Source organism: Odontesthes bonariensis, chromosome 21 (genome assembly GCF_027942865.1).
Source record: "Odontesthes bonariensis isolate fOdoBon6 chromosome 21, fOdoBon6.hap1, whole genome shotgun sequence".
Taxonomy (NCBI): Eukaryota; Metazoa; Chordata; class Actinopteri; order Atheriniformes; family Atherinopsidae; genus Odontesthes; species Odontesthes bonariensis.
In genome coordinates this window covers 21,754,471-21,779,827 of record NC_134526.1, presented here as the reverse complement: position 1 = coordinate 21,779,827, position 25,357 = coordinate 21,754,471, and the positions used below count along the sequence as shown (strand labels likewise).

At 42.1% G+C, this 25,357-nt stretch overlaps 1 protein-coding gene across 1 annotated transcript; it reads right to left on the bottom strand.

Moving 5' to 3' along the window:
- arhgdig (Rho GDP dissociation inhibitor (GDI) gamma) lies at nt 1-22,715 on the bottom strand. Its single transcript, XM_075454481.1, has 6 exons — nt 22,098-22,715; nt 10,859-11,032; nt 9,634-9,717; nt 5,080-5,156; nt 2,254-2,317; nt 1-2,108 (listed from the first exon to the last, which is right to left on the bottom strand). Exons 1-6 carry the CDS (start codon nt 22,168-22,170, stop codon nt 1,912-1,914), a joined length of 669 nt encoding a protein of 222 aa, XP_075310596.1. The 5' UTR covers nt 22,171-22,715; the 3' UTR covers nt 1-1,911.
- Between the last annotated feature and the right edge of the window lie 2,642 nt (nt 22,716-25,357).

Genomic DNA, 25,357 nt, shown 5'->3' with positions numbered 1-25,357 from the left:
TTTCTGGTGGTTTAAAATGCCTTTATTAAACGATACAGGATACTAGAGTTGACACCAATATTTGAAGACGCAGCTCCTGGTTGTTACAGGCGGAGGCAGGGGACACAGGCAGCTCCTCCCAGCTTTCTGTGCCTTTAAAACTGTCCCTGCAAATACTGTATCTGCAGTCGCTGACATCTGGAAATGTGTCCGTATTTTTCTTTTTTTTTAATTTTTTCCTCAAGTCACATTAAGTTTTAGATTAAAGTTGTAAAAAAGGAGAGAAAGAATCTTGTTAAACCATGCAACACCCAACAAGCCTACACGTACGGTTAGTCCGAGACCACAACGATTCACTCAAATGGTACTTCAGTGTTCAATATGTTCAGCTACAATGACGATAGCATATCCAAAAACTTAGCACAGTAATTGTATTTCTTACTTTTTAAAAAGGAATATCCATCTATCCCTTCATTTACTTATTTGACATCACTCCAATATCTTCTATTTTCGGAGCAGAATATCCTTCACATCTTGTGTCCTTGGTATGAGAGAGAGGTTTCGAAAGCTGAGTGAGTAGTATCAAATCCTGATGGACATACATGCATTTCTTTCTACAATATACACAGTTCCGGATACAGCCGTTTATTGGTGTGCTCTTTACTGCCACAAAGACTTCAAGAAAGCAGGGCTTTAATAGCCAACAGAACATAGATATGGTTTATCAAACACAACTCAAAGACCTTTGTAGGAAGAGTTATTCATTAGAGTTAGTCATCTGTTCACATTGGATTGATAATGGTTTGAAAAGACACTTTAGCTGAAGATTTATTTCATTTTAGGGCTCTTAAAGAATCTTGACATTTCTAAATGTGTGGTGTGTTGTTACTGAGGAGGGAGAATGAAAACAGAGAGCTTAGAAGAAAACAAAAGCCATTAAAAATAATTGACAGAAAATGCGGTCCTATAAAACAAAAACGGCCCTATTGATCCCTGTGAAATGGAAAAATGGTACGCTGTACATTAGCTATGAGAGACAACTAAACAAGTGAGCACATGAAATATTGATGTAGCTCTTTTCCTTTTCTTCTGTCGAACGTCCCTTGGATTTCTTTAAACTGAGTGTGACAATGCTGTTTGTGTTTGTGTCCACTCATGTACAGACAGCTGTCACTGGATCACACATTTTTCTAACCTGTTCTTTGTGCGTTCATTTACAACTTTATCCTCAACTTATGTGTGGGGCAATCTTCCACTGAGGGTTTGATTTGCCTCCACTGCTGCTCTGTTGTTTCCAGAACATCAGCATGCATCTGACCAGCACCCTTTTAAAACTAATGTTCGTATCCAGTTCCTTCTTGGTATCCACTCATACTCTTTGCCTGTATCTTCTCTATAGGAAAGATACATGAAAATGTGTTACTCTCCTCTTTGCTGTCAATCAGAATGAATAGCTCGTGCAGGCTACAGTAGCAGCATCTGCAGTTTTTTTTTTTTTTTACACATTTGTGTCTTTCCAGCTGTAAAATTGGATTAGGCATTTTTATCTAATATTTCCCTTGGTATTTCAGTGACCAAACTGACTTTCTATGACCGCCTTTGTGACATGATAAGCAGGAAGGGATGGGAAACCTTCAAGTAGAAACACAAGGGGATGTTCATGATGGATAAATGCAGATAACCCATGGGACATAAGGCAGAGAGATACCTGGACTCTCTTCTCTAGTCTGTATGGTGTTTTAAGCCAAAATGGTTAAAAGAAATTCGTGGAAATAGTGGAAGAGGAGGGAAAACAGAGCTTCCTGTCTTGGCCTGTGCAAGCCTGCCCTCAAAGGACTGGAAGGAAGAGGGTCACAAAGGGGATGGATGAGAGGGGATGAAGAGCAAGAGGGAAAGAAAGGAAGAGAGTGGCATCATCTCTCTCACACACTGTTAATTCCAGTCCTTGCTGATGATGAGGTTCCACTCCCAGGCTAAGTAGACATTCTTGTCGTCATCGGTGAAGCAGGACTTGATCAGATAATGGCCACGAGACATCATGCCTTTAGGCGCCTCCTCAGCTGGGCACAGAAACTCCTGCTCGTCCGCTCGCGGGGCGTGACTTCCCACCATGCACACCAACTTGTTCACTGAGGGCAGATGCAGAATGGACATGTGGCAAGTTCAAGAGAAAAGGGGAAAATTCAGCACTCTTAGTCTTCTTTAGAAACGTATCTTATGACTTCAAATTTAAGATTTTTCGCATATAGATCATTGAGTGAAAACTAAACGTACCTCTTACTCCTTTTCTGTAGGTCACATGACGGTACTTCAGGCCAGAAACAATTTCTTTGTTCACCTGCAAACACACAGATACATTTATTTCTATAATCTGCTTTCTTTGCTGATACAAACCTCTCCACCCTCCGCCAAAAGGACAAAAGGTTTTGTGAAATGGAGAGCATCCACTTCAGAAGGCTTTAGGAGGCTGCAGTGACGGCATTTATCCAGTAGGTGTCCTCGCAGCACAGCAGAGTCAGCCACTTTTTGTGCCTCCCTGATCTCCCTTTTCCTTTGAGGCCAAATCCCTAGATTCCCAAGTCTTCCCACAAACACACACAGACACACAAATTAACCTCGGGGTATTTTGCTGCAACAGGACACATTCTTCTTTTTGACAGGACTGTTAGCAATACAGGGACAATCGTCTTGCTTTAATTGATTTTATGCCAAAACACTTGATACTCTTTTCTCATTCTTATCTCACTGGCTTTAAGGCTTACAGCCTTGCCATTACAGGGGTGTTTTCCACAATTTGAATTAACAGCCGGAGAAGCTTCAAGATTAATACAGCGATTCACAGATAGGATGAGGAATCAGTAACTATTCACCAAAGTGTAGTATTGCTGAACTCCAGCCTATCTTACCAGCTATGTGCTCATGAGTAAGACACACATGTGCTCAAGAAGACTTAAAAAATGCAATATACTGTAAATGTTTACCCACCATTTACAATTTAATGAGGGCCTGTTTCAATTGCTTTTGGATATCGAGGGGCAACAGTGACAGCTTCCAAAGGCACATGCCTCACAGGACAGTTTCATTTTCCCTGTACACATTCAGACTGCTCATTTGATTGGCACAACGCCAGAAAAAAAAGCTTTCTCTTGAAGACTGAAATCCAACTCCTCCATGCTTCAGAAATTGGTTGTGTAAGCGCGTCTTTGCTATTTACGGGGAGAGACGGTCATCTTGTTATTTGAAATGTCAACATAAATGGAGGAATCCTGCAATATTTGACCTCATGTGCTTCAAAACTGATGGAGCGTTTTTGTCTCTTTGATCTGTTCTTGTAAGCTGAGCATGGAGCTTTGTTCGTGTGAGTTATTAAATGTAACCGACTGTAAAAACAACAGATTTAATTTACAGATAGACGCAGGGCAGAGTAGGATCAGAGTAGTTTGAAGCGAATTGTGAAGGTAGAGGAAAAAAATCAGAGGATCACTAAAGGTGCTCTATGTTGATAAAAAAAAGTTTAAGACATCCAAAATTCAGCTACAACTATCAACAGAATTAAAAAAATCAAACTAATGACTTTTAAAAAACGTCTAAGTTCTATGCATCGAAGACAAACTACAACTGAAATATTAATACGGACCGCATTTTTCCATAGTACCGGTTGTTACCATTAGTGGGGATGTGAGGCACTGCAATAGAAAAAGAAAGATAGGAGAAGAACAAGAAGAAGCCCAAGCTGTTGCAAATGAAAGAACAAACTGCCGACAAACAGAGCAATTACAACAATACTGGAGACTCCTGACAGGTGAACATTGGCTTTGACATCTTCTCCTCCCACAAAAAAAAAAATGTGTTCAGCAGCAAAGACAGAAATTACAGAAAAAGACCAAAACAAGGGTAAATATTGCTGTTAATTTTCTTCACATATGACAACTGGGGCAGTAAAGGACTGAAATCCAAAGCACAACTTGCAACTTTTCTCCCGGACTGGTAAAAAAAAAAGCAGAAAAAAAGCAGTATTATTAACGCTGTGAATGCAGCTTCTGTTGCAGCTCTGAATTTTCTCACAGCGTTAAGATGCTCGAAACCACGTGTGTGCTAAAAACTGAGCTAATAATGTACTGTAAACTGTACACATGTAAAGGTAGCCGTGTTATCATGACAAGTCCTCGCAGAATCAGCAGCGAGATCAGAATTAGCTTACGCTTGTCTTGTTAAGTGTTGTTGGTTGGGTGCTGACACAGAAAAGGAAGAAAAAAAGAAGAACTTTAACAAAATGCAGACTTGTGAGTGTGTATTTGCTCATTACACAGCATGTAGAAACTGTAATTACTTCTCTTTACACAGCTGATAATCTCTGAACTTTGTGCTCATTAGCATCTTGGCAGAAGTTGTATATAAGTTCTTGGTACGTTTAAAATATGAATAAAAGAATGCGATTAATACATTTCTAGATAGGAATGGAAAAATGCACCTCGACTGGTAAAACTCTGCCCCCTTGTGGCGATCATTTTTAAAGACCAAAGCTACAAAATCCTCCTTTAAGCCCCATGACCGAGCAGCCATGAATGCAGAAAAAATGTAATGAGTTTATGCAAGTCAGACTATCAGTGGCGCTGAAGGGGAACAACGAGCAATCATAAAAGTCAGCAAGGTTCATCCTTCGGACAAATTCGCTTATGTACAGCGTTTCATCTCGATCTGATTGTAGATATATTTCAATCTGGACCACAGCGGTGGACCAAAAGACTATAAAAGACCTTTAGAAGAAATTAAGCTCTACATCTGAAATAAAAATCAGTCACGAATATTAAATGACAAACTTCATTGCCGACATTAATCCTTTCAGGCACCAAATAGATGTTGCCCATAAAATTGAACGGCACTGAAAGAGTTCATAAAAAGCACAATGGTGGTTTGATCTTATAGTCCATGGAAGCTGACTCATCAGAGTCTCCCCCTTTAAGCTCTTTGTCACTTGAATACTTAATGTTCAGTTTCTTTCCTTCATACACAGATCACAGAGGTCCACCTAGGTTATATTGCAACGTAAAGCTCTCCCTTCTGATCATACTTAATATAAACTTTGTCTATCTGTCTTACCTTAAAGTGTATCTTTAGCCTGTATTTCACTCCGTCCTGTAAGGTGAGGCTTTTCTCCTTCAGTACGCTCAGGTCTCCTGCACAAAGATACAACACAAGTATCACTTACAGCATAGCATCACTAACTCCATGTGACGATGATGTGATACAAAATAGATAAATCGAATACAGCTGGAGCTGGAAGTGATTTTACTCTCTCGTGTTTGGCTGAATCCAGAGGAATACATACATGTAAATGAGGGATGCTCATATAATAGGCTGCCCCGGTTGTGCTGTGGGGCGCAATGAGTTCATTCTACAGGGGTAAAAGGCAGCTTGGGCCATTGTAAAAGCACACAGCAATCAGAAATGCATCCACCGTCCAATCACTTTATATGTCGATTTAAAGCCAACCATCAGTCCTGAGTGCTTCATAATGGACAGAGGAAGGAAAGGAGGAGGAGATGAAGGACAGATAACGGACTGGGATGAATAAAAAAAAAAAAAAACAGACAGCAGCGATGTGATGTGAAGAGGAAGAGAGGCGGATGTGAGAGGAAATAAAAGAGCACAAGAACAGTGCATGGAGCACCATGTGGGAGGATGTTTGGAGTCCCCATATCAAAAATATAATTGTGTTCTTGTGGAACAGTGAGACATATAAAGGTAAACAACCCAACATGCAACATATTGCGGACACCATAAGAAAATCCCCCAACTGTGCTTTAAATATGCCTTCATTCAGACTTTTTATTTTTATCGCTGTAAGATAAAATAAAACATGTTCCTAAGTAGCTGATATTTTGGGGATTTTTGCTCCAGCTCTAATTCTTTCCCATTTAACACAACCTATCTATGTGACTCCGTTCTTCCCTCCCCTACTGATTCAGCTCCTCTAAAGCTTTCTCTTGTCTCAGGAGATTGAGAGAAGAGGGAACATGCTGGTCTCTCCCGGGAACGTCTGATGGAGAAAATAGGACAGAGCTGTCTGCCTGTTCTCCACACACACACACACACACACACACACACAACTCCTTGAATATACTCAAATTCCAGTTGAAGCTAACAGCTGTCAGAAAGGCCAAGAAAAATTGAAAATAAGCAGAAAAATTTTTTTGTGTGTGATCTATTCAACAAAATGGCAGATGTTTTCTCGTCTTCCATTCATTTAGGTTGTACATTAACCTAGAGGTCCATGTAAAGGGAAACTACAGTTATGAGATTAAAGCTTAATTAAACCACACTCAGGTACAGCAGTGACAGACAGCACACTTTAAGCTCTACGGTTATTTGTTATAAAAGGCTGCCTGCACCAATATGCCCTCACAGTGCAAAATGAAAACTTTTCAAACCTCTTCAAAGGGTTTAACTCTTCAGAATCTCTTTGTGAGTATAATTTCAAATGAAAAATTTGTCCTTCAACATTAAATGCTCCAGTTCAAACCAGCATTTGATTGTTTGTTCATGCCCTTAAATATGTCTTGTAAAGGACCGGCTTTACAATATGAGGTTTCCACATCAGAGCAGATGTCATTCTCAATCTTTCCTTTAACAAGTCCCCAAAAAGAAGGCAGGGGAGTTTCAGAAATGACTGTCCTGCTGTGAAAGCATTCATAATCTTTGTTGTACGAGGAGTGTTTTATTCTCAGCGGCTCAAATGGAAAAGGAGCTTCGGGCTGGCATCCAGGTCTTTTGAATTAAACATTGCATTTTTCGCATCTTGCACAGAAAAGATATTGTTAAGGTCACTGAAGCTGCTTGGTGTCAAGCATGTGTAACTACATTAATATGGAGCAGAAAAACAGCCCCCGAAACATGAAATTTTAACAAAGCCAACAGCTGGATCAAGAGCACCAAAACACTGAGAATCGTAGTCCAAGACGCTGCTTTGTGTCGTGAGGTCTGGCTGCAGGCCACACAGTACAGATTACTGTTAGTTACATACGATACTGGACTGTTGGATGTTGTAAAATGGATATTCATGCAGTTGTTTTTAATTTAAACTTGTGGAAATAGAATCCGCTGCAATGATCCAACATCTTTGTTCTCGTGGAGGTGCAGATGTGCAGACGAAAGGCAGAATGATCTTCAAAGCAGAACGTTATGAAGAGAAAATGAGACGCATATGGTACATGTGGGATTCTGTCTCCATTCTCAGGTTCACTCTTGTAATGCGGCGGTGTAGGTTTCTCTATGAGCACGCCACAGGCATAGAAGGAAGGAGATGGCTGAGTGCTTTGAAAGTCGTAGTAAACTTCAGCAGTCATCTTTAAAGGTTTTAATATCAGTTCTTGCTGGCTCAGAACAAAACCTACGATCTGAGGTTTGACTTAATTATCCGAGGTCAGACCGACTCCCCTCTGAGTAATTGTACGGTGGGTGTAAATACTATAGCGGATATTTTCTAGGACTTTAATTGGCTTGCTAGGGCTATGGGTTGTTTCTAATCGTTGCCAATAATGCACCTCCTAGATGTCTTAAGATGTGCAAGTTGAAGGTTTTGTCATCCAACCTACACATCATTAAAAATCTGTGGACAAAGCCTCAAAAAAGGCAGTTCTCACGTTAAATACACTCCCCCCCCCCCCCCCCCCCATTTTTAAATAAAAAACACAGCAACATAATTGTTGACCAGCTCGGGTGTTAGCACTCCTCTGTGCGTACTGAAATTCATATTCTTCGAAGTGTAACTGGACCACAGAGATAATGCTCTAAGCTCTTGGCTGCTTTCCACCACTCTGTTGTTGTGACAGAGACTCAGCGGTTGGATGTGTGACAGAGAGTTCACAGGCTCTGAGCGCAGGAGCTAGGGAGCTGTTATGATCTGAGAGGTTGAGCTTAAGACACAGACTCATGCACCCCAGCAGAAGTGAAAGGTCTCCGATGGGATGACCATTCAGGCGTGCAGCAAGATTGAGTGTCTCCCTTCCCCACCCAGGCGCTAAGAGTGCAAAGCAAAACGTATCTGACCCTGTTTCGCCACCCTCTTATCCACTCTCACTCCCGTTACAGTAACATCAACATAACACACCGTGCTGCACAGCCTGCAGTGTGTAATGGGGTCTCTAATGCATTCTGCCTCCAATGGAAAGTCCATTTCACATCCAGCCTCGCAGACTCGGCTTTCTGACTGCAACATGATACAACAGTGAGTCCGATTATTACACCACGGCTGCTCCACGGATTTAAGATGGAAGGTGCGTTTCTCTCACGTCGCATTCAGTTGTGTATTTCTCAGTATTTTAGTTCAACAACACAAACATACATTCATTCCAATTCAACAGATTCCCAAGGAAACAAATCGTTTTTTTTTGTGTGAAAATGAACAAGGATCAAAACCCAGTTTTAACAAACTCCACACAAGGACGAGGACCCCCTGGATCACATAGAAATGTACCATAAACTGTCCGATGCTCTGATTCTGCAGCCTGAAGCCAGCTGACTGTAGATCCTGCACAGAGGTAATAGATTTTTGCCTTAACTTGAGAGTAAAGCCTAAGAGTGTGTCCGCACCATTACCATGCCAACACACGATGGGAGTGCACTTGTGCATTTACAAATCAGCCCACACGCTGCATGTCCAGTTCGGATCTCGAAACGATGGCGCTGCTGCCTGCCAGTTAACATGTCCAATGACAACACCGAAACACTTTACCATACACCATCGGATCTAACATCAGGAAATCATATGGTTTCCATAGAAAGAGAGGAACATCAGACAAAAGTCTGTAGCGTATAGTAGAGTTGCAAATGTACTCTGCTCTGTTTGCCCCGCTGGTGTGTTTCGTTTGAGCTGATCTGAGATCTGTTGATCAGGGTGTTTCCGCAGCATCTGAGAGCTGAGAGCACTGCTCATTTTCCTGTTATATTCAGACCTAAAATTATTCACTTCATGAATGCTGTAATCACTCAGGTTTGGCTGAGTAGCCAACTACACATTTTTCTGTGATGTGACAAAGTCAGAACACAGATTTATTGCTGCTTCACTCGGACTTAAAAGGCTGGTTGGTGCTTTCTATCAGAGAAGCCCAGACTGTATGAAGTCAGAATTGCCTAGCAACCAGGTGACCTTTCCTATCAGCAGGCAGCGACTGTGTCTTTTTGTGTTTGAATGAGCAAATAAGTGTGACTGTGATTGTACAGAGGGGTATCCTCCTACAGGGGGAACAAAAAAAACAGGTAATTCTGCATGCAGTATAACTTATAACAAGGTCTACGACTCTCACTGTGCACGTATGCGACTCAAACCTTTCTTTGACTTGCCTCCCTAATGGCAGTGGTGTGCAATGAAGACACACATACAAACTTACAGACACATTCCTCACCTTCCCTGCATAGGAAAAGAGGCAATACTGTCCAGTAAGCTAACATTTATCTGCCTTCCCTCCCATAAGCATCGACGAAGCCACTGCAGTGTCCCTGCACATAAAATGCTTGCCCAGTTGGGGGAGGGGGTTCCTCACTCCAGAGCAGATCTTCCATTTGCGTCCCCAGAACAGGCTTTAGAAATTGAAACCAATGAGTCATATTCTAGTCATATTAAAGAGGGCAGATGAGACAGATTAGCGTGTGTACCTGTGAGGTCCATATTGATCGGTTCAGGGGCGTCGTCGCACAACAGGGTCAGCCTGGTCACGTTGACATTAGGCCCGGAGAGGTCTGGAGGCAGAGAGACAGCATTTTACCGCTGAACATACAGATTCGATCATTTCTTCCTTCACTCGTTCATATATGGGCATTTTTTTTGGTTTGACATTTGATGAATGGAATGGCACAGTAATATGGAATATGTAAAAACATAAATACATAAATACAGGCAAAAGCTGAGTAAGCACTATTCTAATGAGCCTTGCCAAACATTTTCTAATTCAGCACATTAGTAAATTACATTACTACCTTTCAACTGATCTCTCCTTATTGAACTTTCTATACTAGAATTCTTTAACTTCTTTACCTTTAGCATTTTTCAAAAGCAGACATGGGAACAACCTGGGTTATTGTGAGATGCCGCTCGCAACAAAGCGCCTACGGATAAAATGAAAGATTGGTTTGTGTAGACACAAAACTGGTTCAGCCCTCGAGTTAGGAGTCCTTTGGAAGTTTGAAAGAGTCATAGATCTGTGTTAAATGCCTTAACAAATTAAAGACACAAGAAAATAAACTCCTGAAAATGGTCAGGTAAAAGGACTGGACTGGAAATGAGACCAAGAGCAGCCAGTGACCCTCAGAAAACCTGGAGAACTACCGACCAAGATCGCTTTAAAAGATCAGAAGAAAGTCTGGCTGCTGGGAAGCCAAATACAAAGAAATGAGGGGTGGCTCAAGACTTTGGCACAACACTGCAAGACAAGTTGTCGTTTTGGTAAAAGAGCAAAAAGATCATTCTTTATGTTACAGTGTTTGCGCACAGTTACAAAGATTCAACACCCAGGCTTAGATTTACAGCTTCTGTTTGACACTAAAGCCTCCCCTCCCCTCTCTGCTTCGCCGTACTCTCACTGCAGCCCTTCCCGGTGAATTCAGTCCTACTAAGCTGTAGATGAGGTGGTGTTGAGTTACAGCAGAGAGGGAGTCAGAGCTATTTTACTGATATCAGCTGTCATTGCCTGGCCGCTGGATTAAAGATGCTGAGGCCAGCAGGTCTGTTGCAGCGAGTGAGTTATGCACCAAGTCGTTATAGTGAGTGAATATTATTATTAAATCGGCAGTAATACTGCCGATTTAATAATCTTTGAGTGAATTGTCACATTTTGCACAGGTAAGCAAACGCGTGCACACACACACACACACACACACACACCTGCTGTGATTGCTTCTGGTCCCAGCAGGGTCTGCTTGTACTTCACCAGACTTTCGTCATCTTTGTCCAGTTCCTGAATCTCCTGCAGCGACTTCTGAGCAGGAGGATGGTAGTTGAGGTTCCGCTCATCCTCTTCCTCCTCGACAGGCAAATCATTCTTGTCAGCCAGCAGACCTTCAAGAGCGATGGGAGGAGACTATTAAATATACCCATCCTAACTATTTAAAAAAAAAAAAAAAAAACAATCGACATTGCACATTTTGTTGAATCTTTTTATCATTACTTTAGGCGAGGAAAAGGGAAACACTTCCATCAGCAGAGCTCACCTGCAGGACACATTTTCCTTATAAGCACATGCAAAATGTCTCTGTGTCTGCTAAAGGATGCATATTACTCTATGTAGGAAACCTCCAGCCATCTGGGTTTGATTTCATCAGGGATTTAAGATTCAATATTAAATCTCCCAGACGTTCGACAATGTGCTCTGCAAGCTGAAATTTCATTTCAGCATTCCCCTCTCATCTGTACCTCCAGAGAGTAAAAACTTGCAGACAGGAGTAGTTAGATAATTGGAGGGATTTGACCGGATAAAACCTTGTTCAGGTGTCACGACAGCGTTGGCTTTTTATGTGAACTGGTTGGCTACAATAGTTTCTGCAAAACTGTCCCTGAGCTGAAGGAATAACTAGTTTGGCTCAAAAAAAAAGAAAGAAATAAATGATGCGACACTTGCTCAAGATTCCAGACACAGATGCACAAAGCATACCTCTGAACTCCAATTATCCGTAGAGCACGAAACAGCCCTGTGCCGTAACAGCCCCGTGTAATATCCTCGGGTTCTTGTTGTACTGCTCATAATGAGATGACACAGTGCACATCACCCCAGAGCTGCGTGTGGAGGTAATTGGATGACATGGGGAGCGCACGAGTGCACACAAACAGATGCAAAACTCTTCTGTGCACGTGTGTCTGTTACAGCAGCAACCCACCAAGTCAGGGCCAAACACGGCTGCCTTCAACCGTCACCATGGCAACACGTTTAACTCCCCTTGCAGTGTCGTCACCTTTGCTGTGGATCTGTTTTATAGGACCGAATATAAAAGAAGAGAGACACACCCTGCGCACATGAGTGGACATTTTCATGCCACTGAACCGCTTGTTTCTTGATGCTTTAACCTCCTGCATTAAGGCTTATCCTTTTCACCTGAATCAATCTTAAGCCAAACATAGATTATTTTGATCATTGTAACTTTTTTTCTTCCCTACTTAACACAATGCTGTATAATGAATCCTGATAGTAAGCATTAAGCACTGAAGTTCATGCAGGTTTCTGGGAAAAGTGGTGTAAAGCCCCCCCTGGTTGTGGTTGTTTTGTGATCACATCTTCATCCACAACATTCTCAGCTCAAACAGAGAAGTGTCACTACTTACAGCTAGAAATTATGACGTGTCTCTAAGCTGTTGTTTTCCTGAGGGCAGCGTCCATGTGGCATGACACGACAGGAATCATGACACATGAATTCTCAAATCTGTTAGTCCAAACCATGTGCCATGTGTTACCATGTAACATCATTCAGTGACCTTAACAAAGGGATTTTGACTCTTAACCCTACGTATTCACAAGTGTGAGGGAATGAGAGGAGTGAAAGGACTGTGTAAAATGGTCTTGAGTTGCGGTTGTTGCACATTCGGACAACCCTGTCTTGGCTTAGCTTTTGTGGCCAGATAAATATGACTGAACATGTGCAAGACATAGAACAAGGATGTGATGATGTTTGCAACGAAACGTTGAGCACGAACCATATGATGACGTAGGTGGAAACTTTGTGCATATTTGCAGCGATTACAAATTATTTGTCTCTTTGTGGTCATTTTGTTCAATTTCCGGTTGTTTCTTGTCTCACGTTGTCATTCTGTGGCTCGTGATTTTCACAATTGGTGACCTTTGGTGTCTTCTAGGCCTGTGACTAGCGGGGCTAGTTCTGATCATTCTGATCACAGAAAGGCTCCTGTTAATTGGCTTGGTATGAGGAAGCATGCCCCTTTTTGTAATCTAGTTATCTAGTTTCAAGAGTTATAAAGTTAAACTAATGGTTACCAGATTGTTTCCACTCAGATTTCTGCCTCGACTCATTGCAAAAGTGATGAATCCCTGTCCTATCCTTTTGGAAACTAAGATTAAGTGTGTAGATCATTGTTGTCACAGCCTAAATCGCTTTATGGCATTTTAAATATTCATATATTGTGAAAATACTGTAGAAGAGGCAAAGCCCATCAAATTTCAGAAGTAAAGTAGATTATTTGTTGTAAAAATCAGCAAACATCAACGAGGTCTGTCGAATCCACAGAGTCGCATACAAAACCACCTTGTATGTCAGATATGGGTTCACACGGCTTCATAAATGATTCATTGAGCTGTATTTACATATCAAACTCTGCTTTCCTCCCCCACATGAATGTGGAAGTGCACACATTTGCGCACGGTGCGTGTTTCAAACTAGTGAGAGTGCTTTGAAAACCAGTTTCCTTTCTGCCATCCGAGAGCTCCTCTTTGAACTGCAGACTGCTGACCCGTCACACTAACACGTCAATTACCATTCATTTCAAAAGGCAGGGTTTGGTTCGGATCCAGTCTCTGAGTGTTTTGATTCTGCTTGGTTTTAAATTGGAGCACATGAGAGTCAAAAACATGTGAAACTTTGCAGTGTTCCTGCAGCAGGAGTTTCTATTGTAGCAAAGTGACGGAGATCTACAATAGGGTACATTGTATTTATCCGCTAGCATTCATAGCTAAACCAACACATTCAGAGAAAATCTACATAGCAATCTGTTTGGCGGGGAAATAAGGCTTCAGGGGAAGTTGGATACAGGCGGGACTGGTCACATGCACACACACACTTGCACAGAACCGAGTCACAGACATGAACACCCGCAGTGAAATTGTTGGTTTCTTGTCGACACGTTCAAAAAGAAACAATACTGCCAGTGATCTTTCTTTATGTGTCGTGGATAGTAGAAAATTTAAAAAAAAAGAAGAAAAAAAAAAAGGAATTTTTGTAGCAGTAGAAAAACTCAGGCGATCATCTCGGACCTGAGCAGAGTGAAGCCCCCCTCAAGCTCTTTCCTAATATATCCATATTCCAAATGAGCTTAATTTGAATCTGGAAAAACAGATTCACTTTGTGTGTTGAGCCTGTGAAAACACCAGCAATAACTGCACAGGTCTATGCGTTTGTTGGCTTTTCCCAATTGTGTCAGCCTCCATTTGTCATCATGTAAACTTCTCCAACTTAGCAGACAGTAACCTAGCTTGGGTCAGCTGATACAAAAGCCTCCAAAGCTATCTCATAATCATTTTGTATCTTGTTTTATTCATACTTAAAATCACCCTCTATGTCTGTAACGTCAAACTAAACACTGGGAGAAGTGGTGTGAAATGGACAAATCAGTGCAGACTTGGCTTTTAAGAAGGTGAGTAGCCTCTATCACTTTAGTTTTTTTGTTTTTTTTTTAAACAAACATTTAACTATCCATCAGTCCATTTTCCACTTCAGCCTGTCGGTGAGGATGTCACTGTGGACAGGTCACAGTCCATCACAGAGAAAAACTGCCATGCCAGACTGTTGAAAGAAAAAAACCCAGCACAGCCAGGATTTGAACCAGAGATATTCCCATGAGGGAACAGTATTAACCACCACACTACTCACCACTCTGCAATTTGCACTCTGTTAGCAGTTTCATTGGAACTTTAAAAACTGTAGTCAAATGCAACAAAAACAGCAGGGAATTTGCCCTTTTATCATCAGATGAGTATCACCTGCTTTTAGATGCTCACCTTGGCCAAAATCGACTATATATGACATCTAATTTGTGATCTATGACATGCTACATACTACTGGCTAAGTATACATACAGTTTCTGCTAACGATTACAAAAAGCATCATGCCATCTGCTGTGTGTAGTCATGCACAGCGTTTAACTCTGAACTTCGTGGTGCTCTTTACACCCAACTTCTTCTGTTACTTCTTAAAATTCCTTTTGGTTGTCTGGCAACAGCTTAAAGCCATGATCAGTCCAATGAATAAGATAAAAATGGTTCATAGGTAGCAGTGAGCAGATTTTGTCGCTCTAGAGGTAAATCTGGCACCGTTTCTACCTTTTCAAAGCTAAAAGAACTGGCTGCTGGCTGTAGTACTGTTCAACAGAATGGAACGGTCTTCACCTTACGAGTCGACTATGGACACGTTGAGCTTCTAAGTTTTGTCCTTTTTCACGTTGATATGAAAGCTTTGATATTGAAAGTGAATCAGGACAATCGCAGCTGGTTTTGACCTTTATTTAAACGACTTTAGGGTCTCTGCATTATCGTATACAAAAGGAAATTGAATCTTATTGTAAGTAAACAAAGTCTGACCACTTTCTTTTACCCCCACAGTCCTCCTGTTTGTTTTCATAATTGCTTCCTGTCTGCCGCCTCTTCCCTTAACCCAGATAACCGTTGACTGTATCAGAAAACCACTTTTGTTCTCTTTATCTGTGTCAACAACAGGAGTCTTTGTCTGTGTGTGTACCCCGAGTGTTGATTTGTCGTCTTTTTATTGTCCTCTGAGGCTCACTGTCACTGCTCTGCTCTAATTCTACAACAAGACCTCTGGGACACTGAAACACACACACACACACACATCTACAAAAAGGCACAAAGCACAAGATAAAAAGGAAGCTTCCGGGACTCAGTAAAGCTATGACCACATTTTTACAATGAAAGAAAAGGCGGTGAAGGAAGTATGATCAACACAACAGCATTTCAGCACTATGTGTGTGAGCGTGGCCTTTTCCTGCTACAACAAGAGTACAATTGATCTCTCACCTGCAATCTATTCCAGAAAAGCTGCAGACAGCCTGTCAGCACAGGAGACATAACACTTCATCATTGCTAAACATGATGTTACAAATCACTGGACCCTCAACTCCCATTTTTACTTGCTTCTGGAAGGCTGAGATAACAAATAAATGACACTAGCTGAGGTGAGCGGTAATATTAACACATTCAAGACTGAGAATCCTTCTCCTGCTTACTTTTTAACATGCTGATACTGTGGAACAAAGAGACACAATAACTATACTTTGGCTACAATGTTACATTAGTCAGTATTGATGAATGCAATATAGCAATATAGATCTATTTTCTGCCGCTTAACCATGTGTCATTCCCGATACAGCTGAGAGATAAAATCTCTTCAGCGAGACCTGGGTCAGCCCCCAGGCCTCCTCCTATTTGGACATCGCCCCTGGAAAGCATCTGGATGAGATGTCCAAGCCACCTCAAGTGGCTCTTTTAGCTACTCTAATCGCCAGCACGAGCGAGCTCCTCACCATCGATCTGAAGAATCTGTACTATTTCACTGCAGCCATTAAATCTTACAGTTTTCAAGTCACTCCTACGACTTTATGAAAAACTTAAAACTTAAAACTAAACTTGAGGATCTAAAGTTTAGGTTGCAAAGTGTGTAAAAAAAAAACAAAAAAAAACAATGATAAGACAACAGAGCTGGTTGATATCGAGCTTAACTGAAACCATATGTTGGTATGATGATGACAACTGAGGCAATGGTGGTGGAGCAGCACTACTGCATGATGTCCACCCAGAGGGCCGGCGTTTGACTCCCATGTGGTTAAATTCAGACACCAGTAATGTCTGGTTATGATAAAGACAAACAAAAAATCTAACCAGAAAGCTTAAAGTAGTATCATTTAAAAAAAATATTTTAATAATTTAAATATTCATCATTTTAAGCCTGGAAACCAAGACAAATGCCCAGTCTCTCGATTTCTTACCCTTGCATTCTCCTTGAAATAGATTTACAAGGTGCAGTAGCTGAAATGTTTCTCCATAAAATGGGACACTGTCACTGACTCCTCACACATAAACCGGCACAAAGAGGTTTTCCTGGAGTCCCACTATCCTCAACGGTTGTGAAATCTCCTGCGTGAGCTTCAGGCACTCTTTTACAGTCGCTGTCAGAAAATCACCTGTGAACGTTAGCTTGTAGTAAGTAATAACTGACCTCAAACCAATTCTATTGCAGTTAGCTACAGTCTAGTTAGCATTTACAAAGTTAGCTATGAATACTGGTTTAACCTGCATTGGCCTCTGAAAAGCCTTGCTTTGGTAACCCTTTCACTTTGCCTGACCCCTATCTTCCAGAAAGAACTGGGACACGTCGCCCTTGGCCTGAATGTGTAAAACTGAGTGATGGGTGGGCAAAGTGGTAAGGACAAAGGGTCGACTGGAATTGGGCCAAAAGAGGGAACGTTTGTTGTCGTCTGTGGTGCTGACATGTCATTTTAACACATTATGAACTTCTCCCACGTGCAGTCAGGTGGCCTTTTAGGCCTTTTAGAGATTTAAGGCAGAGGTAAGCAATGCTGCTGCTTGCTTTTCATTCATATTAGACCTACAACTGAAAGGGAATACAAAGCTGTGAAGCTTTCATAATACGTGAGATCACTTTGATATGAAAATATTAATAATATTAAGGGTTATTAAGTTTTGTACCACACTTTTTTAAAAGTATGAGGAAAGCTATTTGTATTCATGCTTACGTTTATATTTAACATGTTTGTAATGTGATATTGAGGTAGATATGATATGCATGTTATTAGAATATTCAGACTCATAATCCCTTTAGTCTGGCGGCTTTGCAAAGAGCGATATTACAACCAGGAGTGCAGTCGAGCCCCTCTCTTATGAAAGCTGGAGCAGAATCTGAATGAAAATGAAGCAGCCAAATCTTTATACCTCTCGCCTCAAAAATTTCCAGGAACTGATTTTAGGCGCCGATTAAGAAACAAATTACAGCTTGGTCCATTGGGAAAGCTGAAGCTTCCTACTCGTGCTCAACTCGAGGTCAAGTGAAGGGACTTGTGAAGAGAGGCCGGACCCTTCTCCATCATCCAGCCGCCCAAAATGCACTTCTTCTCCTGTTAAAACTGGTAACCGAACCTTTGGGCCCAGTTTCACGGAATACCACCAGACTGCGCTCCTTTGCATAATTTCTTCGGTGCCCTTGTATGTGGAAAATGAGAAACTTGTCTTCAAGAACGTGAATCTATCGCGACTACGTTTGGTGACAGTTTAACAAACAGCGGTGAAACGCGACGATTCATCAATTAAACTTTTTCCACTTTGGATGTTGCCATAATAGTCTTAATGCTGTTATATTCCACTTAAAATGATTGTGGTTCACCTCGGAGCAATGACTGTCTGTCAGATTTTGTCAGAGCAGGTCAATTGGAAGAAAACAACTATTCTTTGGTGCAATTACTTGTTCTATAGTGCAATGGCTGCAACAGATTAGGTGTACTGAGAAGACGAAGGCCTTTTCCATTTATTAATTCAGCATCCTGCATGTAATTGTTCTGCCCACACACACACACACACACACACACACATTTACGCAGTAATATGTTCTCAGCTGAACAGTCAGCCTTGATGAGACAGCAGGTTGTCTAATTGACTGACTTGATTGGTATGTATATGTCTGCTCACCCATACGACCTAATTTATCTCGACTGGGAGACAAAGACGGAGGAGGGATGATGTGAGGCGCAGATGCAGTGCGGTTTCTTAAACGCTCTCGTCTGACAAGCTGACAGTGAGAGCGCATCGACAGGAGTTGTGGAAGTGAGAGGGTAAAGAGAGAAGTAAGGCAAGATTCAGGTTACAGGTTTTTTGAGATAGTGGGAGGAAGAGAATAACAAGCAGGTGACAGGAGAGAGGGCGGTAAAGAGAAATAGAGACAGCAGAGAGCATCGGTCCCACTCAGCAAATGAAAGAATGAAAGAGAACGAAAAGGGGAGGAAGGATGGGAATGGTGTGGGTTGTAGAATAAAGGGGCAAATGAAGACAGAATGTGGTAAAGAGATTTTCAGTTAGGCTGTTTCAGGGTCTACTGCTCACCGTGAGAGCTGGTGTTTGTTGACTGGCAGCTCATGACAAGCATTCCGCCTCTTGTGCCTCACCCAGTCTTTCTCTCTGCCACACTCACACTTTGTAGAGTATCCTGAGCCGCTCGTGTTTCATTCTCAGTAGCAGCGACTGACAGAACATCAACCTTTGTTTGCTTTATTTTGTTGTAACTCCCTCTTTTTCTTTCTAATGGCACAGCAAATCCCCTCTTCATTTCCTTCCCTCTCTTTTCTTCTTCACCTTGTTTCCCTCTTCTCCTTTTTCTTTTCCAGCCCTCCTACTCTTCTTCTTTTCCACCCACTTCTGCTGGACCCTTTTTGGAGCTATGCCCCCCCCCCTTCTCTTTTTTCCTGGCTTCATCATTTGCTTTTTTAGTCCTGCCATTTCCCTTCTGTTCATGTCACCTCCTACGTTCCATCAAAATCTACCAAAGTGTCTTCGAGGGATTCGATGTCTCATACTGCAACTACAAAATAAATAAATAAATCATTCTTTTCTTCTTTTTTTTTTGAGCAAGAAACCCTGAAAGATGAAGAGAGCAACACTTGTTTTTTTTTCTGTATGACGTGTAATCACATTACATTTGGTTCTCATCTCTCAGCGATGTCTCAAACATCTCGCGTCTGTTGAATAAAACACCAGCATCGTTGTAGTACAGGCTCTTGGCTACAGTATGTCTGGTATTAATGAGGCATTATGACACTCCAAAGTGCAGGAATGGACGTGTGGGATTACAACGCACACGAGCACAATCCAATTTCTAAAAGCCTCCACAGTGAGGATTAATTTTAATTCAATAATCTAATTCAAACGCGTTTAAAAATATCACTTGTGTTCATTTTGACAACAGCCGAACTTTGCTCATTATTATTTTTCTCATGTCAGGATGCTTATATTTCACTATAGTACAGAAAGTCTGGGACCAAACAGATTAATGTGAAGCAAACTTGTTACAGATCACGAAAAACAAGTCCATAGAAGTTGATTTTTTCGAATAGTAAAAATTGTCAAGACATATAAGTCAAGATATATCCGACTTGAATTACTTTAAAGGACTGTATCATCACCATATGATCCAATTACACCCAAAAAAAAAGCCTTTTGGCTTTAATTTAACCTTGTAATGTTCCTCAAAGATGCAATGTGCAACCTAAAGCCAACTTCTTTGCTACAATCTGTCACTCAGACTTTGAGACACTGGTCGCATGAACAGAATTTTCCTCAGACCTTCATTCAGCCATGAGACAGTGACAGCTAGAACCACGGTGCGTGAAAACGATTTGCCATTCGTGCGACATAGAGTGAGGCATAAGGCCAATCTCCTCATAGCTGGGGTTTCCTGACAACAACATTTGATATTAGCATATCAGGCTGATTGCTTTTCTGTATGTTTCAGCTTAGCGACCAAACAATTGTTGACTTGCTTCTTGCTCAGAAGGGTTTTATTGCCCTCAGAGTAATGACTGCAGTTGCCATCAGCACGAGAACAATGTGATTTTTCTCTTCACATAGGGAAATCGCCCTCACTGTTGTTTAAATAATCTAAATTGCTGAACAGTTCTTGTTTTTTTCCTGTTCCCTTTCCTAAGGCACTGGGCACCGCATAGGCGGTTCACAAAGAATTGGTAAGAAAAACCAGTGACAGTTTGGGCCCTGATCTACGCTAAGTAAAGTGCCCACAATTGAATTCAGCGGCGCAGGAAATGACCACGTCCACGGTGAATAAGAAGTGAGATCGTCGACACCAGAAATGCATACATCTTAATTCTGTCTCAAGGTGAATGCAGCAGTTGAGACTTGTGCTATTGACAGTCAGTATGCTTCTATGGACAGCTGAGCTATGTTTATAGGTCAGCTAGGCCATTTGATTTGACCCATGTCCTTGTTCCAGTATACAAGCACGGACGGCAATCCAATTTTCTTATCAAAGTGTCTGAATGTCTGGCTCCACTACGACAGGTGGTGAGAGGCCCCTTTCAGGTTGTCAATATTCAGGGTTTGTTGGGTTGTCCTACAACATCACTGACCAAAACAAATGACCAACTGTTTATCAGGTGGCAAATTACAGGCCTGCACGTTGTGTGCGAGCCATGCGCCTTTATTTTCTTTTTCCGATGAGATTCTTTGGTGGTTATTCTCTGCTGTTACCTGCTTCTCCTTCTCTGTACGAACTTCTCCCGTTACCTCTGAGTCAAAACCTGGGAGAGGAACTGTGAAGCAACCACAGAGCGCCTTGGCCAATTTGGGCGCCATTGCACCTGTTCTCACTGCTGTGATCCGACCGCCCAACCTCGACTTTGAGAAATTATGAGTGATTTGTAAATGTTACTGAAGCCTGATGGAGGTCAAACTGCCGTCACCGAATTGTTACAAAAAAACGTACGAAACCGACTTGTTTAGCCGAAGACAAATGAATGGAAACCAGTTAATGTCGGAGAGGGCCTCTGTGGTTATTGCACTGCTGGTGGTCAGAATGGAGATGCAAACCTGCGGAAGAAACAGGTTGGAAGCTTTTTTTTTTTTTGTCATTCTTAGGTAATTCTTAGGTAACCTCTCCCCTTAGAAGTCCCCGCGCTTTGATTCTGTGTCTCTCTTCAGATTACCTCATGCTTGCTTTGCACCCCCCCTCCTCTCTCTTTTTTTTTTCTAATTGGGCAAAGTCACACTCTAATATATACATCTGTGTGAAGGGAAGCCCCAGCACAGTTTCACCATCTGTCACAACACTGCAGTATAACACACACACACACACACACACACACACACGCACACGGCTGTCTTGTCATGTACATATTGTAATCTCGCAGAAACAAAAGCACAAAAATCTGTTACACGTGAGAGCAGATGTTGGTGACATCATTGACTCACCTTTCTGGCACTCGTGCATTGCACCTGTTCCCGAGCACACACCCTTTTGAATGAACAAGAATGTGATTACAGTGGACAGCGGCACACATGCATGAACACACACAGGCAAACGCAAGAGGTGTGATCAATAGCTTTTGATCACCTTTGGTTTGTCTTGGCAGCTCTTTATGCCAGACATCAAACTGTCCACACCCGCCAGGATGGAGACATTTGAAATACGCTCAAATACACAAAAGAACATCCTTGCAAACACACACACACACACACACACACAAAATGTATGTTTTATTATGAAAGCTTCAAAACAAATGCCATTAAAATAGTTAATTTATCTGTAGTAGAATAACTTGAACAGCTGAAGTTATTCTAAACACACACATACACTCCCCTCCATCGCCTCACCTCTGTAGCACATGGTTAGCCACAGCAGCTCCAGCACCTGACCCCCAAACTCACACACGTCCAATCCCAGCATGGTTCCTCTCTGCGGGGCTGTGAGACGGCTGGCTGAGGAAGACCCACAGAATCAAAGGACCTCCACAGGTAGCACGGGAGTAGCAGAGCAAGGATGGATTGAATAAAGGAGCATCCACAAAAGTCTTTGGTCGAGGGAAAAGGGGTCAGACGAGCATCTCTTTTCCAAAACGGATAATAAAAAAATATATATATAGTTGGAGGGGTGAGGGAGAAGGAGAAAAGGTGTGAGACTGGAGTGAGGAAAATAGGCAGCGGAGAAGCAAGGAGGGTATCCTTGGGTGTGGGTGTGGATGTGATGTGTGAGCTAGAGCGAGGGAGGATGGAGGGAGGGTGGAGGGAGAATCAGCAGACATGCGAATCAGCTGGTTTTCTGCACTACTTCCTCTTGTCTTCACAAACAGGAGTTCAGAAGCAAAAAGTAAAAAATACACACGTTAAAAAAAACAATGTCAGAAATCTAAAGGCGGAAATGCTGTCAGCAGTTTTTTTTTTTTTTTAAGCATGTAGCAGAGCTGCTGGAAGCTTACAGCGGAAGGCAGATGCTGGTTTAACCGGCAGAGCTGTCTGCAGTTGTGTGTGTGTGTGTGTGTGTGTGTGTGTGTGTGTGTGCTGCACTCAGACGCTGGCCATCGATTCGCAGACAAGCAGCGAGCCCCTCCCCTCCTGTACCCCCACCCCACCCCTCCTCATGTCATCAGCCCAGTGACTGCAATGAGCTCATCCTTTACCCCCCCCCCATTCCTTCTTTCTCTCCTCCCCTCCCTGGTTCGCTCTTCCTTGCATCCCCTTCCTTTCTCTGCACCTCATCCCTCCCCACCCACTCCTCAAACTCTGCCATGCTTTTCTGCATGCCTCTCATTTGTCTACACTTTCACATAAAATCTCATGCGCTGTCCGCTCTCTCCCTCCACTTATCCATCACTGTCACCCCAACTCTCTCTGCGTCTGTGCCTTATTTACCAACTTCCACCTCTTTGTCTTCATCATCTTTATCTCCCTCTGTCTTTTAGTGACCACGCCCTGTCAGCAGCATGCTTCAATCATGACTCTCATTGATTTTGCTTTGCCTCCCCTTCACACACACAAACACACTTTTTTTTATTCTTTTCCCCGCTCGTTTATTCAACTCTCCTTTTGCTTTCCTCTTTTTTTTATTTCAGTATAGAATACAAAAAGGGGGGTTTGCTTCTCTCACTCGATAATGAGACGCACTCCTTTTCACCCACAGTTTGCACACACATGCCTCGTTGTCCAGACGTCATGTAGGATGCCGTGGGAGACAACTTCCCCCGTCTCACACTCTTCAAGACTCCAGCAAACTGTAGCATGATGTATAAATCTGAAGAGGGCTGGTTGGAGGTCGATTAACGACCAAGACCAAAGCTGTGGAACTGGGATTTGACCACCGTTTCAACCCTGAATGCCCCTCCTTTAAAGAAGTACAGTTTTTCAGATAATTTCCACTAATCGGTCTCAAAATGCAGTGGCTAGCCCAAATATTGCAAATATTAACTGCTCAGGGCTCTGACTACATATCAAACACTACACTAATGACCATTTAACTGACATAAACATCAAACAATGGGCAAAACACATTTAACACCAATATTTGCTCAAAATCGACTGCTGTTAGCAAGCTAGCTCGTACTGCCATTACCATCTATGCTGATGACTTCCTACTTGCTGGAAACTAGTTGATGGTTGTGTGTTAGCTTTCCAAGATGTGTGCACATTCAGTGTGTAGACCACTGATGACCCCACTGAGCACCGAACCGGATATCAATGTTGGAACGATTAAAAAAAAGATCTAATTTGGTTGCCTCGCCTCAGTAACCACTGTGTGTTCCAAAGCATCAGTGAAAGTGATTACTATCATGCTGCTTTATGAAAATATAAATCAGAGGCAGTAATGGGCCCCAGTGGGGTACGTGGCATCTATAAAATGTGTGGTTGAAAAATGCCAAACAAAGATGGCGTCATAAAGAGTGTCTCACTGTAAGGGCCCCCTCGTTTTAACATTCATGTTCACATCGCTCCTCAAACAGGAAAAACCTGCCAGATGCTAAGCAGGCCAGGATTCGATGTACTTTGTCTTCATGACACGGTGAAAAAGCTTTAGCTCAGTGTAAAGACTGCAAGCAGCACGGAGTCCACCCATCCGCCAATCTCCCCCCAAAACTTTCATGTATTGTTTTCGCGCTGTTGTTGGCCAATTTAGTTAACAGGCTCACACATATAAAGGTTAGGCTAAACTTAAAGAACTCATCCCACTGGGCGATGATAAAGAAATAGTCAAATGAAATCCAAAGAAAACGAGCAAACACATCCTCATCACTCCCCGTAATCCATCTCAAACTGATATTACATGGATTTGCAAGTATAATCTGCATTGATTTGGCACGTTATTCCATTGAGCTGTGGGTACACGAGCTGCGGTAATTGCTTTTTATCTCAAAGACACACACAGACAATCAGAATATACGATATGCTCTTGGTGTGCATATATAAGCAGTGTCTAAGTGGTTTTCTGACAGCGAATAGTGTGGGAAAGTTCATCCCTTCTCACTGTGGAAAGTCTGACCCGATTTCTTAACTTCGGCCCGAAACATAATGAACAATCCGAAACCCTGAACATAAACTCATCTCGAGGAGGTCATATGTTCTTCATGTGTTACAGTGAAAACTAATTTGGACCAAAGTGATCCAAAACAAGCCGACTTGCAGCCGGGACACGCTCACGCAACACCTCTCCATTCATAACTTTCTCAGATAAGAGAAGGTTTGAGGGGCTCAACAATCTGGATTTGTTCGTTTTACACAAACTCAACATAGTAGAAATGCTGCAATTGTGTCGTCCTCCCACTAGGTGGCAGAATTAATCCTCTGATGGTATAACTGAGGGAGTCGGGGGAGGGAAAAAAGCATCTGGAAGATAACCACAGCTGAAGAGAACAGTTGTGGATTATAGATTTATTTAAATACTTTTGTTATTCCAGGTAAATTCTGGTGATACTATTGTCATTTTTGTTAGTTAAACATTGAATTTCACACCCTTTTCTATCCCCTCAATGTGGCATTTCTACTTTCAGCTTCTCATTATGTGTTTAATCAGTGTTAATGTATCAAACCATAAGATTACATAACAGAAACTGGACTTCTTTAACTGTGGCTTGAACAACACTTTA

Bases quoted from the DNA above. Each gene is read 5' to 3' on its own strand.
- arhgdig (XM_075454481.1), bottom strand. From the start codon at position 22,170: ATGCTGGGATTGGACGTGTGTGAGTTTGGGGGTCAGGTGCTGGAGCTG. The intron at 5,157-9,633 runs GTACACACGCTA...ATCTTTGTGCAG, and splicing joins GATCAATATGGACCTCACAG to GAGACCTGAGCGTACTGAAG. The intron at 2,318-5,079 runs GTAAGACAGATA...GTGTGTTTGCAG, and splicing joins GGCTAAAGATACACTTTAAG to GTGAACAAAGAAATTGTTTC.